Source organism: Talpa occidentalis, unplaced genomic scaffold (genome assembly GCF_014898055.3).
Source record: "Talpa occidentalis isolate TD23 unplaced genomic scaffold, MPIMG_talOcc4v2.1 talOcc4.2, whole genome shotgun sequence".
Lineage (NCBI taxonomy): Eukaryota > Metazoa > Chordata > Mammalia > Eulipotyphla > Talpidae > Talpa > Talpa occidentalis.
Window position 1 is genome coordinate 64,454,508 of NW_023602073.1, and position 13,217 is coordinate 64,467,724.

The following is a 13,217-nucleotide window of genomic DNA, read 5'->3' on the forward strand; positions in this document are numbered from 1 at the left end:
CATATAACTATGTCTCCCATAATTTATTATTTTTATTATTTTTTTACATTTTGAAAGGACAGGTTTATTAGGAAAGGGTGAAAGAAAAAAGGCATCTGTATAGTCACAAGAGGGCTAGAGAGCTGCTCTTCCATAATTTACTTAACCATTCCCTAATAATGGACAACTGAAGTAGTGAAGAATAAAGATAACAGAGGCCTGTGAGGACAGGTTGGAACATACATATTTTTTGGGCCTCCCCTGGTGGCGCAGCGGTTGAGTGCTGGGTTGTGAGGCTGCCCGCAGCCTCTGCAGCACCAGTTCGATTCCTGGCCACCGGCGAGGGTCCCATAAAATATGTATATATATATTCTTTTTTTAAGATTTATTTATTTATGCATACAAAAGCTGCGGGGGGTGATTCACCAAAGACAGAGTGGAGAGCAGAACAGGAAGACTGACTGAAACACACTGCTGAGGGGAGCAGCGGGTGAGACAGGAGAGGTCTGTGCGCCATGTGGGTAGCTCCCTGGCCGGGGATCAAACCCATGCTGCAGTGGCTGCAGATGGCTTCATAGTGCTGACACTTAACCCCTCCGCCACCAGGGAGGGCCCTAAAAATATTTTTGATGCTATAAATGGTCATGCCATGTTTTCATTCAGTAACTTCCCTTTGAGGAAAAAAAATCTCCTATCTTATCCAGTGCTGGGGCCCAGTCAATGCTCAGTAACATGTATTCAGTTAGTGAATGATTTCTGTTGTAAAAGGACTCCATTTCTTTTTCTCTGCATCTTTCTGGGGGAATGATTATTTTGGTACTGAAAATAAGTACTCTCCTAGCACCACCTGCTGGCATTAGAAATCCTAGCTGCCAGTCTCTTGCAGCCAAGAGATTGCTAATACTCATGAAATTCCTCCTCTGCCTAATACTGTCAGTTCCACAAAAACTACCTTTTACCTGGTATACCGGTAACAATAAATCATTTGTTCCTCGTTTGCTATCTAATGATACTTTGCTGACCCTTCCGTTTTTTGCCTCACAAAGTTAGACACATGAAGAGGTGCTAAGTGAGAGCGAATAAGTATCATATCACAGTCTGACACTGAAGATAGTTATTCTTTGACTTTTATTCATCAGGAAGGAAACCCGGCGTGGCACTATCTTTTTGGTTGGACTAGACAGGTAACATATACCAATATGCTGGCGTAAGTTTAGGTAGTTAACAAGCCCATGTAGGTGCCCATTGTACTAAGTGCCACAGACGATACAGATAAGTGTAACAAGTTCCTTGCCTTGGAAGCACCCAGTCCAATTACAGAAACAGTAAGTCAAGCATTGGCCTAAAACAGGACATCTACTTAACTACTTCTCTATACATACTGTGCTAGATAATCCACAACACTTGGAGATATTTTTGTTTGTCCTAACTGGGGTGGGGCTACTACTGGCATATAGTGGGGGGGAAGCCTGGGATGCTAGCTCCTACAATGCACAGAACAATCCCCGGTAACAATGAATTACCTGTCCCAAAATGTTAATACTGCTGGAAACTGAGAAAGCCTTACTAGTCCCTTAGGATCAAGTCCTGAGTAAAGCTGGCATGACAGCTGCCCTCCTAGTTTCATGGGAGGTAATGTGCTAAAGTAATTCAGAGAAACAAGCTACTCAGTCTTGCTATTCAAAATATACCCATCACTTTGAAGTGTATGAAAAATTCAGAATATTGCTCCCCGCTCTCTCCGGTGAATGCTCTCACCCTCCTATGCCTCTGACCTGTACCCCAGTTCTTGTCTAAAAATAACTCTTTAAAAAAAATTTTTTAATGCAGAATATTGATCCCAACCCCACCCCATTCTTGAATAAAAATCTTGGGGGGCGGGGAGCCCTCAGGTGACTCCCATTTGCTTTAATGTTTGAGACGCTGTGCTCTGGGCTACGGTTTTTCATTGTTTTATGAAGACTGGGCGAGAAGGAAGCATATTCCAGGTGAGAACCACATAGGGGGATCTGAGGTGGCAGAAAGGGATTTCTAGTTTGCAGTCCAGCACGAATAAAAACTGACAATGTTGGGACCTCCCCGGTGGCGCAGCGGTTGAGCGCTGGGTTGCGAAGCTGCCCACGGCCTCCGCGGCGCTGGTTCGATCCCCGGCTGCTCCCCGGCCACCGGAGGAGGGTCCCGCATGGCGCGCAGACCTCTCCTGCGGCCCGCTGCTCCCCTCAGCAGTGTACTTCGGTCCTTCTGCCTGCTCTGCTCCCTGCTCTGGCTCTGGTGAGTTTTCTCACCCTCCCGCGCTTCTGACTGTACCCAGTGCATGTATAAATAAATAAATCTTAAAAAAAAAAAAAAACTGACAATGTTGACTCGTTACTGTTAGACTTTGTGCCAAACGCTTTATGTCGAGTATTTCATAATCCTCGGAACGCAGCTGGGTAGATCCGTTAACATACCCATTTTATGAGTAAAGAAAACCGAAGTACAAAGAGACTAAAGAACTTGCTCAAGGTACCACCGACGAAGCCAGGCAGCGGGATCGAAGCCTCATTCTTTATCATACAAGGCTGTCCACAGTCACCTCCACCCACAAGGGAGAGCCGAGCTCATAGTGCCCGACCCTTTCCCCACGCTCAGACGCCCGGGCCATGCCCGCCTCCCTTCGCAGAAGCGGAGAACGGAAGCCGGAAGAGCCGCGCCAACACGAGACCGGAAGTCCTGGTGCATTGTGGGAAGCGGCTCATTGTTTACGACCAGGCCTCCAGCGATACGAGAATGTAGTCTAAAAGAAAAGGGTTGAATTTGGATTATGACATAGGCCCTAGAAAGCTTGGAATCGGTGCACAGGAATCTCTGTTCCACTTTTTAGCAAGACCTCAGCGGCTCACCGCTGCGCAAGCAGCTCGTGCCGCCCCGCCGTGAGTTAGAAGAGACATCTCTATGGTCGAGTAAACATAGAGCGGTTCCTTTTGCCCCGCGTGGTGACGTTGCGCAGGCGCGATAGCCGCGGCGTTGGAAAGATGGCGGAGCAGGAGTGAGTATTTGGGGGTTTGAATCTGGAGTGGGGATTTGCGTATCCGCTGTCATCCATGGTGTTTGTTCTTCGGTGGCTGAAAATAAGGATGCTTATGGACTGAAGGGAGAGAATAGAAAAGGCTCCAGGCTACGGAGGCTGGCGGCCCGGAACCGCAGGGTGGAGCTGACGGATGGAGGATACCGCGGTCAAGTTTGGGTTAACTCCAGAAGCGAGGATTAATTTTTCAAGCAGGGGGATGGAGAGTGCCAGAGTTGGGTTCACCACCCTAACTTAAGTATTCACCCCAAAGATGAGTCTGCCCCCGCCTTCAATATCACGGGGTTTTACTAGAATCAAGTCGCTGCTGGTGTCATGAAAGACTGGTAGTAAAAGTGCCATTGACGTGTACGAGGAGCGGTGACTTAAAGATTTTAGGGACAATTTAGTATTGAGAAGCGGAGTCGGAAACCACAAGTGTCAGCGAATCTCTTTAAGGAATCTGAGGACTGTAGTGCTGCTTGTAGCTCAGGAAATGGTTTAGAACTCCACTGAACATTTGTTTCCTAAACATTATTTCTGATCTCAATTTTCTGTATCAGGCAAAGAAAAAAGATCCCTTTGGTTCCAGAAAATCTCCTGAAAAAGAGGAAGGCTTATCAGGCCCTCAAAGCCACCCAGGCAAAACAGGCACTTTTGGCAAAGAAAGAGGTAATGATGGGAACAAGGAGGCAGGAATTAGAATTTGTCTTTGGTGAATGTTACCCAGCATGTGTTGAATAGATTTGGTATGGACAGTGCCTTCCACCATCGTTCAGTTACAGCAAGTATATGGGTTGTCTGTTTATATTTTACATATATATTACATGTAATATTGTCAAATGCTTTCTGCCCACAAAATACTAGAGTTTTTTTTTTTTTAAAGATTATATTTTTATTTATGCATACAAGAACTGGGGTACAGGCGAGAGGTGTGGGGTGGGGGACGTGAGAGGAGTCACAAGAGACTGTGGGGAGCAGAAAAGGCAGATTACTGAAATACACAGCAGAGGGGAGCAGCAGGGGAGAGGAGAGGTCTGCTGCCCAGTTGGGAATCAAACTTGTGCGGCAGAGGCTGGCAATATCTTGCTAGCTACCTGAGACTTTTTTTAACCCTTGCTCTACCATGGGGGCCCAAAATCCTAGAGTTTATTAAGAAAAAAGTGGAATGAACACCTTCCATGTTCATACCAAGAGACCGGCATGCCTGTGCACCTGGAAGAGAACTTTTCATTCTGGAAGACAACAAGTTTGCTTATTTAGCAGCTTTTTTTGGTTTGTTTTTAATTACATCATCCTACATTTTTGTACAATATATGATTTCCCTGTGAAATTCCCACCACCAATTCACCCATACACCATCACCATAGTCCCTCTGCTCTTCCCACCTCTCTCCTGATCCTCCCTCCTCCTCCCCTACAGAATGTCTCTCGTCTATGGTTGCCTGTTGATTTTAATTTTTACTTTATTATAGTTACTTTTTTTCCTCTGATCACTTATTTGGTTCCTCTACATTCCTCCTATAAGCGAATTGTTTGGTAGCTTACTATGCCTGATACAAGTTAGGTTCCATAAACACTTGTTGGTAAACATTAGTCACAGCATGTACGCTGTTTTGGGTTTTAGTTTTGGGTTTGTTGATCAGGAAACTTTCCCGGTAATTCCAAGTTTTTCAACTCCACCATTATTTGGGTATCTCGTTTTTCCTTCCATAAGAATGGAGGATGTTTATTTGCTCCCCTTTGCAGAACAGGGGGCAAAGAATCTCTAGTAACTGATGGATTACTGTTACAGAAGTAAAGGTGAATCAAGGTACAAAATGGTGATAATGTCTTGCCTTCTCTGTAGCAGAAGAAAGGAAAAGAATTCAGGTTTAAACGGCTAGAATGGTTCCTACATGATTCCTGGCGGCAACGACGTGACCACGTGCGCCTCAGACGACTGAATGTGAAACCTCATGGCTTGGAAGTACCAGATAAACATTCCTTGGCTTTTGTTGTACGCATTGAAAGGTAGGGAACTTAACCAGATTCTATGAGGCTGGGGTAAACTGTGGGTTCAGCTTTAACATCCCTTTCTAGGGAGTTGAAGAAATAGCAGCCCTTAAGCTACTAAGGCAAGTTGTGCTAGGAATTCAGGGTTGAACACAATGTAGACTTTGTCTAAGGTTGGCGAGACTGACTTTAGGCAAATAAACACAAAGAGGGTAAAGGGAGGGATGCTGGGGGTAAGGTTGCCAAGATTTGGTGTGTAATGGTTGAGGATACTCTCTAAAGCAAAAACTTGAAGCTGAAACCTGCAAACATGAAAGGAGTTGACCTTTGTTGGGGGGCAGGCTTTCCAGACAGAGATGCAAAAAGTCCTGAAGTGGGAGAATCAAGGCATCTCTAGGAACTGAGCTCAGGTCAAGTGGATGGAACATGCTCAGTGCTGGAGAGAGTACACAAAGCTTTTTCCACATTTAGTGTTACTTTCCTTACCCATTCCTCTTGCATGTACAGCTCTGACTCTTCCTTTCTTCCCCATTCAGTTACCCAATCCAGAAACCCATGGATTTTAAATATTTATGAGCCCTCTTCACTAGCCCTTGTATCTCTACCCATAATCTCTTTCCTAGAGCACCACATTAACTCTCAAACTGGGTTTCACTGCCTCTGGTGTCACACACACCAGTGTCCTCTGTGTTCTCAGGGACTGTCAGAAAGAAATCTGATCTTGTCTCCTTTACTTGAAATCTTCCATAACTTTTACTGCCTACAAAAGCAAGTTCAATTCCTGAGCTTGCCATCCACAGCCCCACACACACAAATTTGCAGGGACCATCTCTGTTCCCATAGTGCTTTGCTCACATCAGGCCTTGCTTATATCACATGGAAATGACCTGTTTACATAGCTGTCCCACTCCGCTGAGCTCTGGTAAGGCAAAGTGTGTCCTACCCCGGTCTGTGTCCTATTCCCCGGTCTGTGACCTACTTTCTGGGTGCCCGGTAGTAGCACACGTTTCATAGTTGCTTGTTGGACTGACAGAAACTGAATAGTTTAACTTCCTCTACCATTCTTTTCAGCATTAGGGGGGTGAGTTTACTGGTGAAAAGGACCATTGCTAGACTTCGCCTGAAAAAGATTTTCAGCGGTGTCTTTGTTGAAGTGACTCCTCAAACCATTAAAATGCTTCGTACTGTGGAACCTTATGTGACCTGGGGGTGAGTAAGGTTTTTTGTGTAAATACACATTAGACTGTATCTAAGCATGTTGGGAACATTTGAATGTACCAGAATACTGTTCTTTGAGACTCATGAATATTTTGCTGTGGCTGCAGGTAACAGAAATCAACTGCCAGACTTAGGCAGGGGAGTATGTAGAGCCGGAAATGTCAGCACTGCTGGTAATGGTGTAAGCACTGCCATAGCAGGGCTTGTTCAGTTGTCAGCTAAGACTGAGTGAGATGGAGAGAGGAGAGCTTACTCTTTGGACACTTGAAGCAAAGCTAGAGGCAGTGCTTGTGAAAGAATACTATTCCTGCAAACCTTAAAAACCAACAAAGAATTTCACTTTAATTTCAGAGTTTTACAACACCTTGAGTAGAGGGATCACTAAAGGTCAAATCCTTAAACAATGCTAGTCAGAGTGTATTTTGGTTTTTTTCAATTTTTTCCCCATTCTACATAATAACAAAACATTCTCAGGATCTAACAATAGCAATATACCACCAACAACGTGAGTACTTAGAAATCTTAATGTGTTACATGTAAGCTTCCCTCATTCTTTAGGTTTTTTTTTTTAAAAGATTTATTTATTTATGCATACAAGAACTGGGGTACAGGCCAGAGATGTGGGGGGGGTGAGAGGATTCACCAGAGACAGAGTGGGGAACAGAACAGGCGGATTTGACTGACATACACTGCTGAAGGGAGCAGTGGGCGAGACGAGAGGTCTGCTGCGCCATGTGGGTAGCCCCCTGGCCGGGGATTGAACTCGTGCTGCAGTGGCTGCAGATAGCTTCATAGGTTGTGTCTTAACCCCTTGCGCAACCAGAGAGGCCCCATTCTTTACTTATTTTATCTACATCTTCAGTGGATACAGCCTTTATGTAAGTTCCACATAGAAAATTGTCTCACCATAGGTCTTTATGTTAATTTCTTTTCAGATGTTTCTGGATGTGTAAAACTCAGTTTCCAGTAAACTCCTAAGAAAGGATTTTTAAAAACAATATCCCTTAAGTTTTGCTTGTTTTTAACTGTGTGTGTTGTGTACACACACACACACACATATGGATATTTAATTGATAGCTTTATTAGAGGTTAATGTTTTTTTTAAGATTTATTTATTTATGCATACAAGAGCTAGGGTACAGGCCAGAGGTGTGGGGGGATGAGAGGATTCACCAGAGACAGAGTGGGGTACAGAACAGGGAGACTGACTGAAAAACACTGCTGAGGGTAGCAGCGGGCAAGACAGGAAAGGTCTGCTATGCCCTGTGGGTTGCTCCCTGGCTGGCTGGGGATTGAGCTCATGCTGCAGAGACCACAGATTGCTTCATAGTGCGGTGCTTAACCCCTTGCACCACCAGGGAGGCCCCCTAGAGGTTAATATTTTTGATTTAGGGGAAGCATGTTTTATTTTTGCCTAGGAAATGGGCTTTTTTTTTTTTTTTTCTTATGATTTATTTATTGGACCTCCCTCTTGGCGCAGGGTGTTAAAGCACAGCACTATGAAGCCTCTACAGCACGAGTTCGATCCCCGGCCAGCCAGGGAGCTGCCCACATGGTGCAACAGACCTCTCCTGTCTCACCTGTAGATTCCTTCAGCAGTATTTCAGTGGAACTGCCTGTTCTGCTCCCCACTCTGTCTCTGGTGAATCCTCTCACCACCCCGCGCCTCTGGCCTGTACCCCAGTTCTTGCATGCATGCAAGAATAAATCTTAAAAAAGCCAAAGATTGATTTATTTATGCATACAAAGAGCTGGGGTGTAGAACAGAGGTGCAGGGGGTGAGAGAACTCACCAGAGACAGTGGGGAGCAAAACAGGCGGATCGACTGAAATATACTGCTGAGGGAGGCAGCAGCTGAGACAGGAGAGGTCTGCTGTACCGTGTGGGTCAGCTCCCTGGCCAGGGATCAAACTCGTGCTGCATTGGCTGTGGATACCTTGATAGTGCTGACTTTAACCCCTGTACCACCAGGGAGGCCAAATACAGGTTTTTTTTACCTGGTGAAGATTTATATCTATAAATTTTATTTCTTGTTACATGTTCTGGTCTTTATCTCCTTGTGTATTCCCAAGTATCCCAACTGTAGTGTGTTTGTAGAACACTTGCTGTGAGGTGGAAGGATGGTTAGGATTGAGAGGCCAGTGAATACAGAGTGCCAGGGCTGGCTCAGTTGTGCTTTACTCTGTCTCATATAGATTCCCAAATCTGAAGTCTGTCCGGGAACTCATCTTGAAACGTGGACAAGCCAAGGTTAAGAGTAAGATTATTGCTCTGACAGACAACACACTGATTGAGGAGCATCTGGGTGAGTCTTGAATCAGATACAGAATAATATGTATTTGCACAAAAATGGGTAGTTGGGGCAGAAAGCAAGGCTCTTTAGTGGTCTTTTTTTTTTTAAGATTTGTTTATTTATGCGTATAAGAACTGGGGTGTAAGCCAGAGGTGTAGGGGGGAGGGTGAGAGGATTCATCAGAGACAGTGGGGAACAGAACAGGTGGATCTACTGAAATACACTGCTGAGGGGAGCAGCGGGCGAGACAGGAGAGGTCTGCTGTGCCATGTGGGTCTCTTCCCTGGCCAGTGAGGGAATCGAACTCTTGCTGCAGTAGCTGTCTATAGCTTGATAGCACTGCCTTTAACCCGGGAGGCCCCCTTTAGTGGTCTTTATGGGATCTGGTCATATTCTTCTGGGGGTTTCAAGACCTGCCAGAGTGCCCAGCTCTGGCATATAAGTGCCTCACAGTATACATTGAATAAATGTCAAATAAAGGAATCTCTACTCTTCTGTTTCTTAGGGAAATTTGGTGTCATTTGCTTGGAAGACCTCATTCATGAAATTGCCTTCCCGGGAAAGCATTTCCAGATGATCTCAGGGTTTTTATGCCCTTTCCAACTCTCGGTAGCCCGTCATGCTACCAAGAATAGAGTCGGCTTCCTCAAGGAGATGGGCTTACCTGGCTATCGAGGTGAAAGTATCAATCAGCTCATCCGGCAGCTGAACTAAGTCCAGGTGAGGCAAGGCTGTAAAGCAACCTTGAACTGACTTTTAATGGACCATGCCTTGTTACTTAAAAATTATTTCTGTATTTACCAGTGTAAGAATAACTGTGGGATTAGGGGGAAAGAGAAGGCTGGTATTCATAAGTCTAATGGGTAGTGCCACGCTTGAAATAGTGAATAGCCTATTAGGACATGAAACTAGGTATGTTTATTCTACGAGTTATAAGCTAGTCTCAAATTGGCATTCTCACGGGTAACATAACTTCATATTTCCGTTGAAAAAGTCATTAAAAGTGTTATAGTCAACAAATGGTATACATATAAAGCTATAGGCTAGAAAATGTAACAAAAACGTCTCTATTACTGTAGTCATTCAGCTACAGATGGAGAAAGTAAAACTAAAAACTTAACCAAAAAAGATTTGAGAATCCAAACAAATCTATTTTTTTTTTTTTTTTAAAGATTTTTTATTTATTTATTTATTTATACAAGCACTGGGGCACAGTCAGAAGCGAGGGAGGGTGAGAGAATTCACCAGAGCCAGAGCGGGGAGCAGAGCAGGCAGAAGGACCGAAGTATACTGCTGAGGGGAGCAGCGGGCGGCAGGAGAGGTCTGTACGCCATGTGGGACCCTCCTCAGGTGGCCGGGGAGCAGCCGGGGATCGAACCGGCGCCGCAGAGGCCGCGGGCAGCTTCGCAACCCAGCGCTCAACCGCTGCGCCACCGGGGAAGCCCAACAAATCTATTTTTTAAGGATTAATTTATGCATATAAGAACTGGGGTACAGGCTAGAGGTATGGGGGATGAGAGGATTCACGAGAGACAAGAGTAGGAAACAGAACAGGCGGATTGACTGAAATACACTGCTGAGAGGAGCAGCGGGAGAAACAGGAGAGGTCTGCTGAGCCATGTGGGTAGCTCCCTGGCCAGCCAGGGATCAAACTTGGGCTGCAGAGGCTGAGGATTGCTTCACAGTGCTGTGCTTAACCCCTTGCGCCACCAGGGAGGCCACCAAACCAGTTTATTTTGTTGAAGAAATCAACTATTTGAAAACTGTTTATTTTATTTATGCATACAAGAACTGAGTCTTCAGCCAGAGGTGTGGGGGGTGAGAGGATTCACCAAAGACAGAGTAGGGAGCAGTGGGTGAGACAGGAGGGTCTGCTGCATCATATGGGTTAGCTCCCTGGCAGGGAATTGCGCTCACGCCACAGTGTCTGGCCACAACTTGGTAGCGCTGAGACTCCCTGCGCCACCAGGGCGGCCCCACTTTTTCTATTATTACTCTTAGGGCCAGGTTGCTATAAATTTGTAGTAATGAAGTTGTGTTTTTTCTTTCTCAGTATCTGACAGCACAATGCATTGGAAGCATGTGCTTGGATTTTGGAATTGTCCTTATCTTCAAAGAAGATTATTTCCTGCTTTATCTTCAGAAACGAGGGAAAGGGTCAAGGAGAAGATGTTGATGGTCATTCAGGCTCTTCTCATCAACACCCAGTTCCAAGAAAAAGTTCCTGTGTGTCTTTCATGTTGGCCTCTGCGACCTTCTCTGAAATGAGCAAAGGACTCGTGCCATGGGAGTCCTGCTTCGTCCCAGCCTGTATCTTGGCGGTTAATGTTGGTGAATGAAAACCCAGGCACATGTACGAGAAGGCAGTGGACCAAGCCCAGCGGCGTACCTGAACCTTGGGGTTTCTAGGGTCTTGTTTTGGAAAGGACTTAAATATAACTAGAAGAGAACAAAAACCGTACTCAGTTGCTTCTGCTGTGAGTCTGTGTTCTGACTTTTCAGTGACAGCCGTGAGAACTCCCTAACTTGACTGGTTCTGTTTACCTGGTGGCTCCCTTAGCCCAGACTGCAGCAGCCATCTTGGTTCTTTTCTCTAAGAAAACATGCATTAACTCAGTGTTTGGCTTGGGAGTTAGGATGTTCATGGATCCTTCTCCTTTATGTGACGACATCTTGCACTATCAGGATTGGTTCCCAGGTCCTGACTTTACTAATTTCCTCCGGTTCCTTGTCCTGTGAAAGACCAAAGCATTTACCATGATAGCTTGTTTCATGCCAGTTGTGTTTCCTATTAAGAATACTTGGTGGGTTACTGAGCCCTGCTCATCTACAACTCTGAAGAATGCCCTTTTATTCCAATGACATGGCCAGGGGGTGGGTGACTGGGTTTTCTGGTCACACTGATCTCTTCTCTGCCTAAAACTGAAATCCAGGAAAGAAATGAACCCTTTTCTTGGTTTGGCATAGATGAAATTAGTTCTATTTCATCTTTTAGGGCCTAGGCAGGCAGCTGCATTGGACCCTAGTACTGCCCTTAATCCTGCTGGTGCCAGTGACCAACAGTAGCACTTTGGATATTATAGACCTAAAAAAAAGGGGTCTGGTCCCGCTTGTGTTCAGCAATGTCCGCCCCTACATGGGCCTGCTTTTGCTCCTGCTGTGCAGTCTTTTCAGTTTGTCATCTAAGCAACAGGAGCGAGTGCCAGACCCAGGTTAACGTTTGTGTCCCCAGGTACCTTAAGATCAGCTTTGCTGCAATTTTGGCACACAGGGCCCTCGAACATAACTGTGAGACTGAGTTAAGAGGTATAACAATGCCTTAAAATGTGCCAGGTTATGAGGTAATTAATTAGGTTGGTTGGCTCAAGAGTTAACTTGTCAGGAATAGATGTTACTCTAATACTGTAAAGCGTTGTGAAATTAGATTACTTTAAAATGATGTATCAGAAAGTCATGGGAAAAGAGCTCTTGTGAGTGTGGAAGCCCAGGCTTTATGTCTCAGCTCTCTTACTCTAAATATGGGAAAGTTTCTGCTGTCACCTGTGGAATTTTGGGCTAAGATTATCTCACTTTGGCTGCCTCACATGCTGTTAAAGATTAAGGTGGTGGTTTTGTTTTTTGTTTTTTTTAATATTTATGCATACAAGATCTGGGGTGCAGGCCAGAGGTGTGGGGAGTGAGAGGATTCACCAGAGACAGAGTGGGGAGCAGATCAGGCAGATCTACTGAAATACACTGCTGAGGGGAACAGTGGGTGAGACAGGAGAGGTCTGCTGCACCATGTGGGTTGCGCCCTGGTGGGCGATCAAACGCGTTGTGGCAGTGGCTCTGGATAACTTCATAGGCTGTCTTAACCCCTTGTGCCACTAGGGAGGCCCCCCCAAGAAGATTAAGTTTTTAACTTTGAGTTCTATGTAAACCAGGGTATAAAAGGTAGGCATTTCTGTATAATGTACCATAGTACCATTCCTTCACTAAATTGTGAGACTCATTTATGGGAGAAGCTAGACTATGATATAAAATGTAGGTGAGTGTATGTAACTGTGGGTTCATAAGCCATACGTATTGAATATCTTCCAGGGGTAGGGAAAACAAGTTTGAGGAGGTAAGGAGGGTTTGGGGACCCTATGGGAGACGACTGCCTTAAAATCGTGAATTGGGATTTCAAATTCAAGTATTTACAGCCACCAGAATAAATGACCCAGGAGATAGACCTTCCCTGCATTGCTAAAGGAGTGTCCCCTGTGGGGTACGCCCTCTGAGAGCATCCCAAGCTGGGGAGGGAGGAGGGCTAAAGGGAGAACCACGTTTGTGCATCGCGGATAAAAGCATGAGACTTGGTCCAATCTATACGTACAAAGACATTTATTTTTTTTCTTTTCCACCGACAATAATGGTCAGAAATACTGATACTGAGCAACCCTGATGATGCGAGGAGGCTTAAGTTCACGCGGGCGAAAGCACAGGCGATGAACAGCACGATGGCCGGTGTCCAGGGTCCCGAGTCCAGCGGGCCGCACGGGCCCTCCCGCTGTGGGCTGCGGGCCCGGAGGCTCAGGCGCGCAGTACGGGCCGTTTCGGAAGGCGCGGTCGCTGCTCCGCCGGGCCGGGCTCCTCCAGGCGGGGGCCCCACCCGCGCCCGAGTCTAGGGTCGTGGCGCCGGGGCTCCCGGCGAGCCCGCGGCCTC

General features: G+C 45.8%; 1 protein-coding gene across 2 annotated transcripts; it reads left to right on the forward strand.

Moving 5' to 3' along the window:
* Positions 1–2,697: 2,697 nt before the first annotated feature.
* Positions 2,698–12,937, forward strand: RPL7L1 (ribosomal protein L7 like 1). 2 transcript variants are annotated; one of them, XM_054698814.1, is made up of 7 exons: positions 2,698–3,007; positions 3,589–3,697; positions 4,877–5,037; positions 6,091–6,228; positions 8,433–8,542; positions 9,036–9,250; positions 10,584–12,937. In XM_054698814.1, exons 1-6 carry the CDS (start codon positions 2,994–2,996, stop codon positions 9,242–9,244), a joined length of 741 nt encoding a protein of 246 aa, XP_054554789.1. In that variant the 5' UTR covers positions 2,698–2,993; the 3' UTR covers positions 9,245–9,250; positions 10,584–12,937. The 2 variants fall into 2 exon arrangements, with proteins under 2 accessions (XP_054554789.1, XP_037375624.1); XM_037519727.2 differs by having other exon boundaries at positions 4,874–5,037; positions 10,584–12,934.
* The last annotated feature ends 280 nt before the right edge of the window (positions 12,938–13,217 follow it).

Coding starts and splice junctions, on each gene's coding strand:
- RPL7L1 (XM_037519727.2), top strand. Junction 6,229..8,432: donor GAACCTTATGTGACCTGGGG/GTGAGTAAGGTT, acceptor TGTCTCATATAG/ATTCCCAAATCTGAAGTCTG. Junction 8,543..9,035: donor ACTGATTGAGGAGCATCTGG/GTGAGTCTTGAA, acceptor TCTGTTTCTTAG/GGAAATTTGGTGTCATTTGC.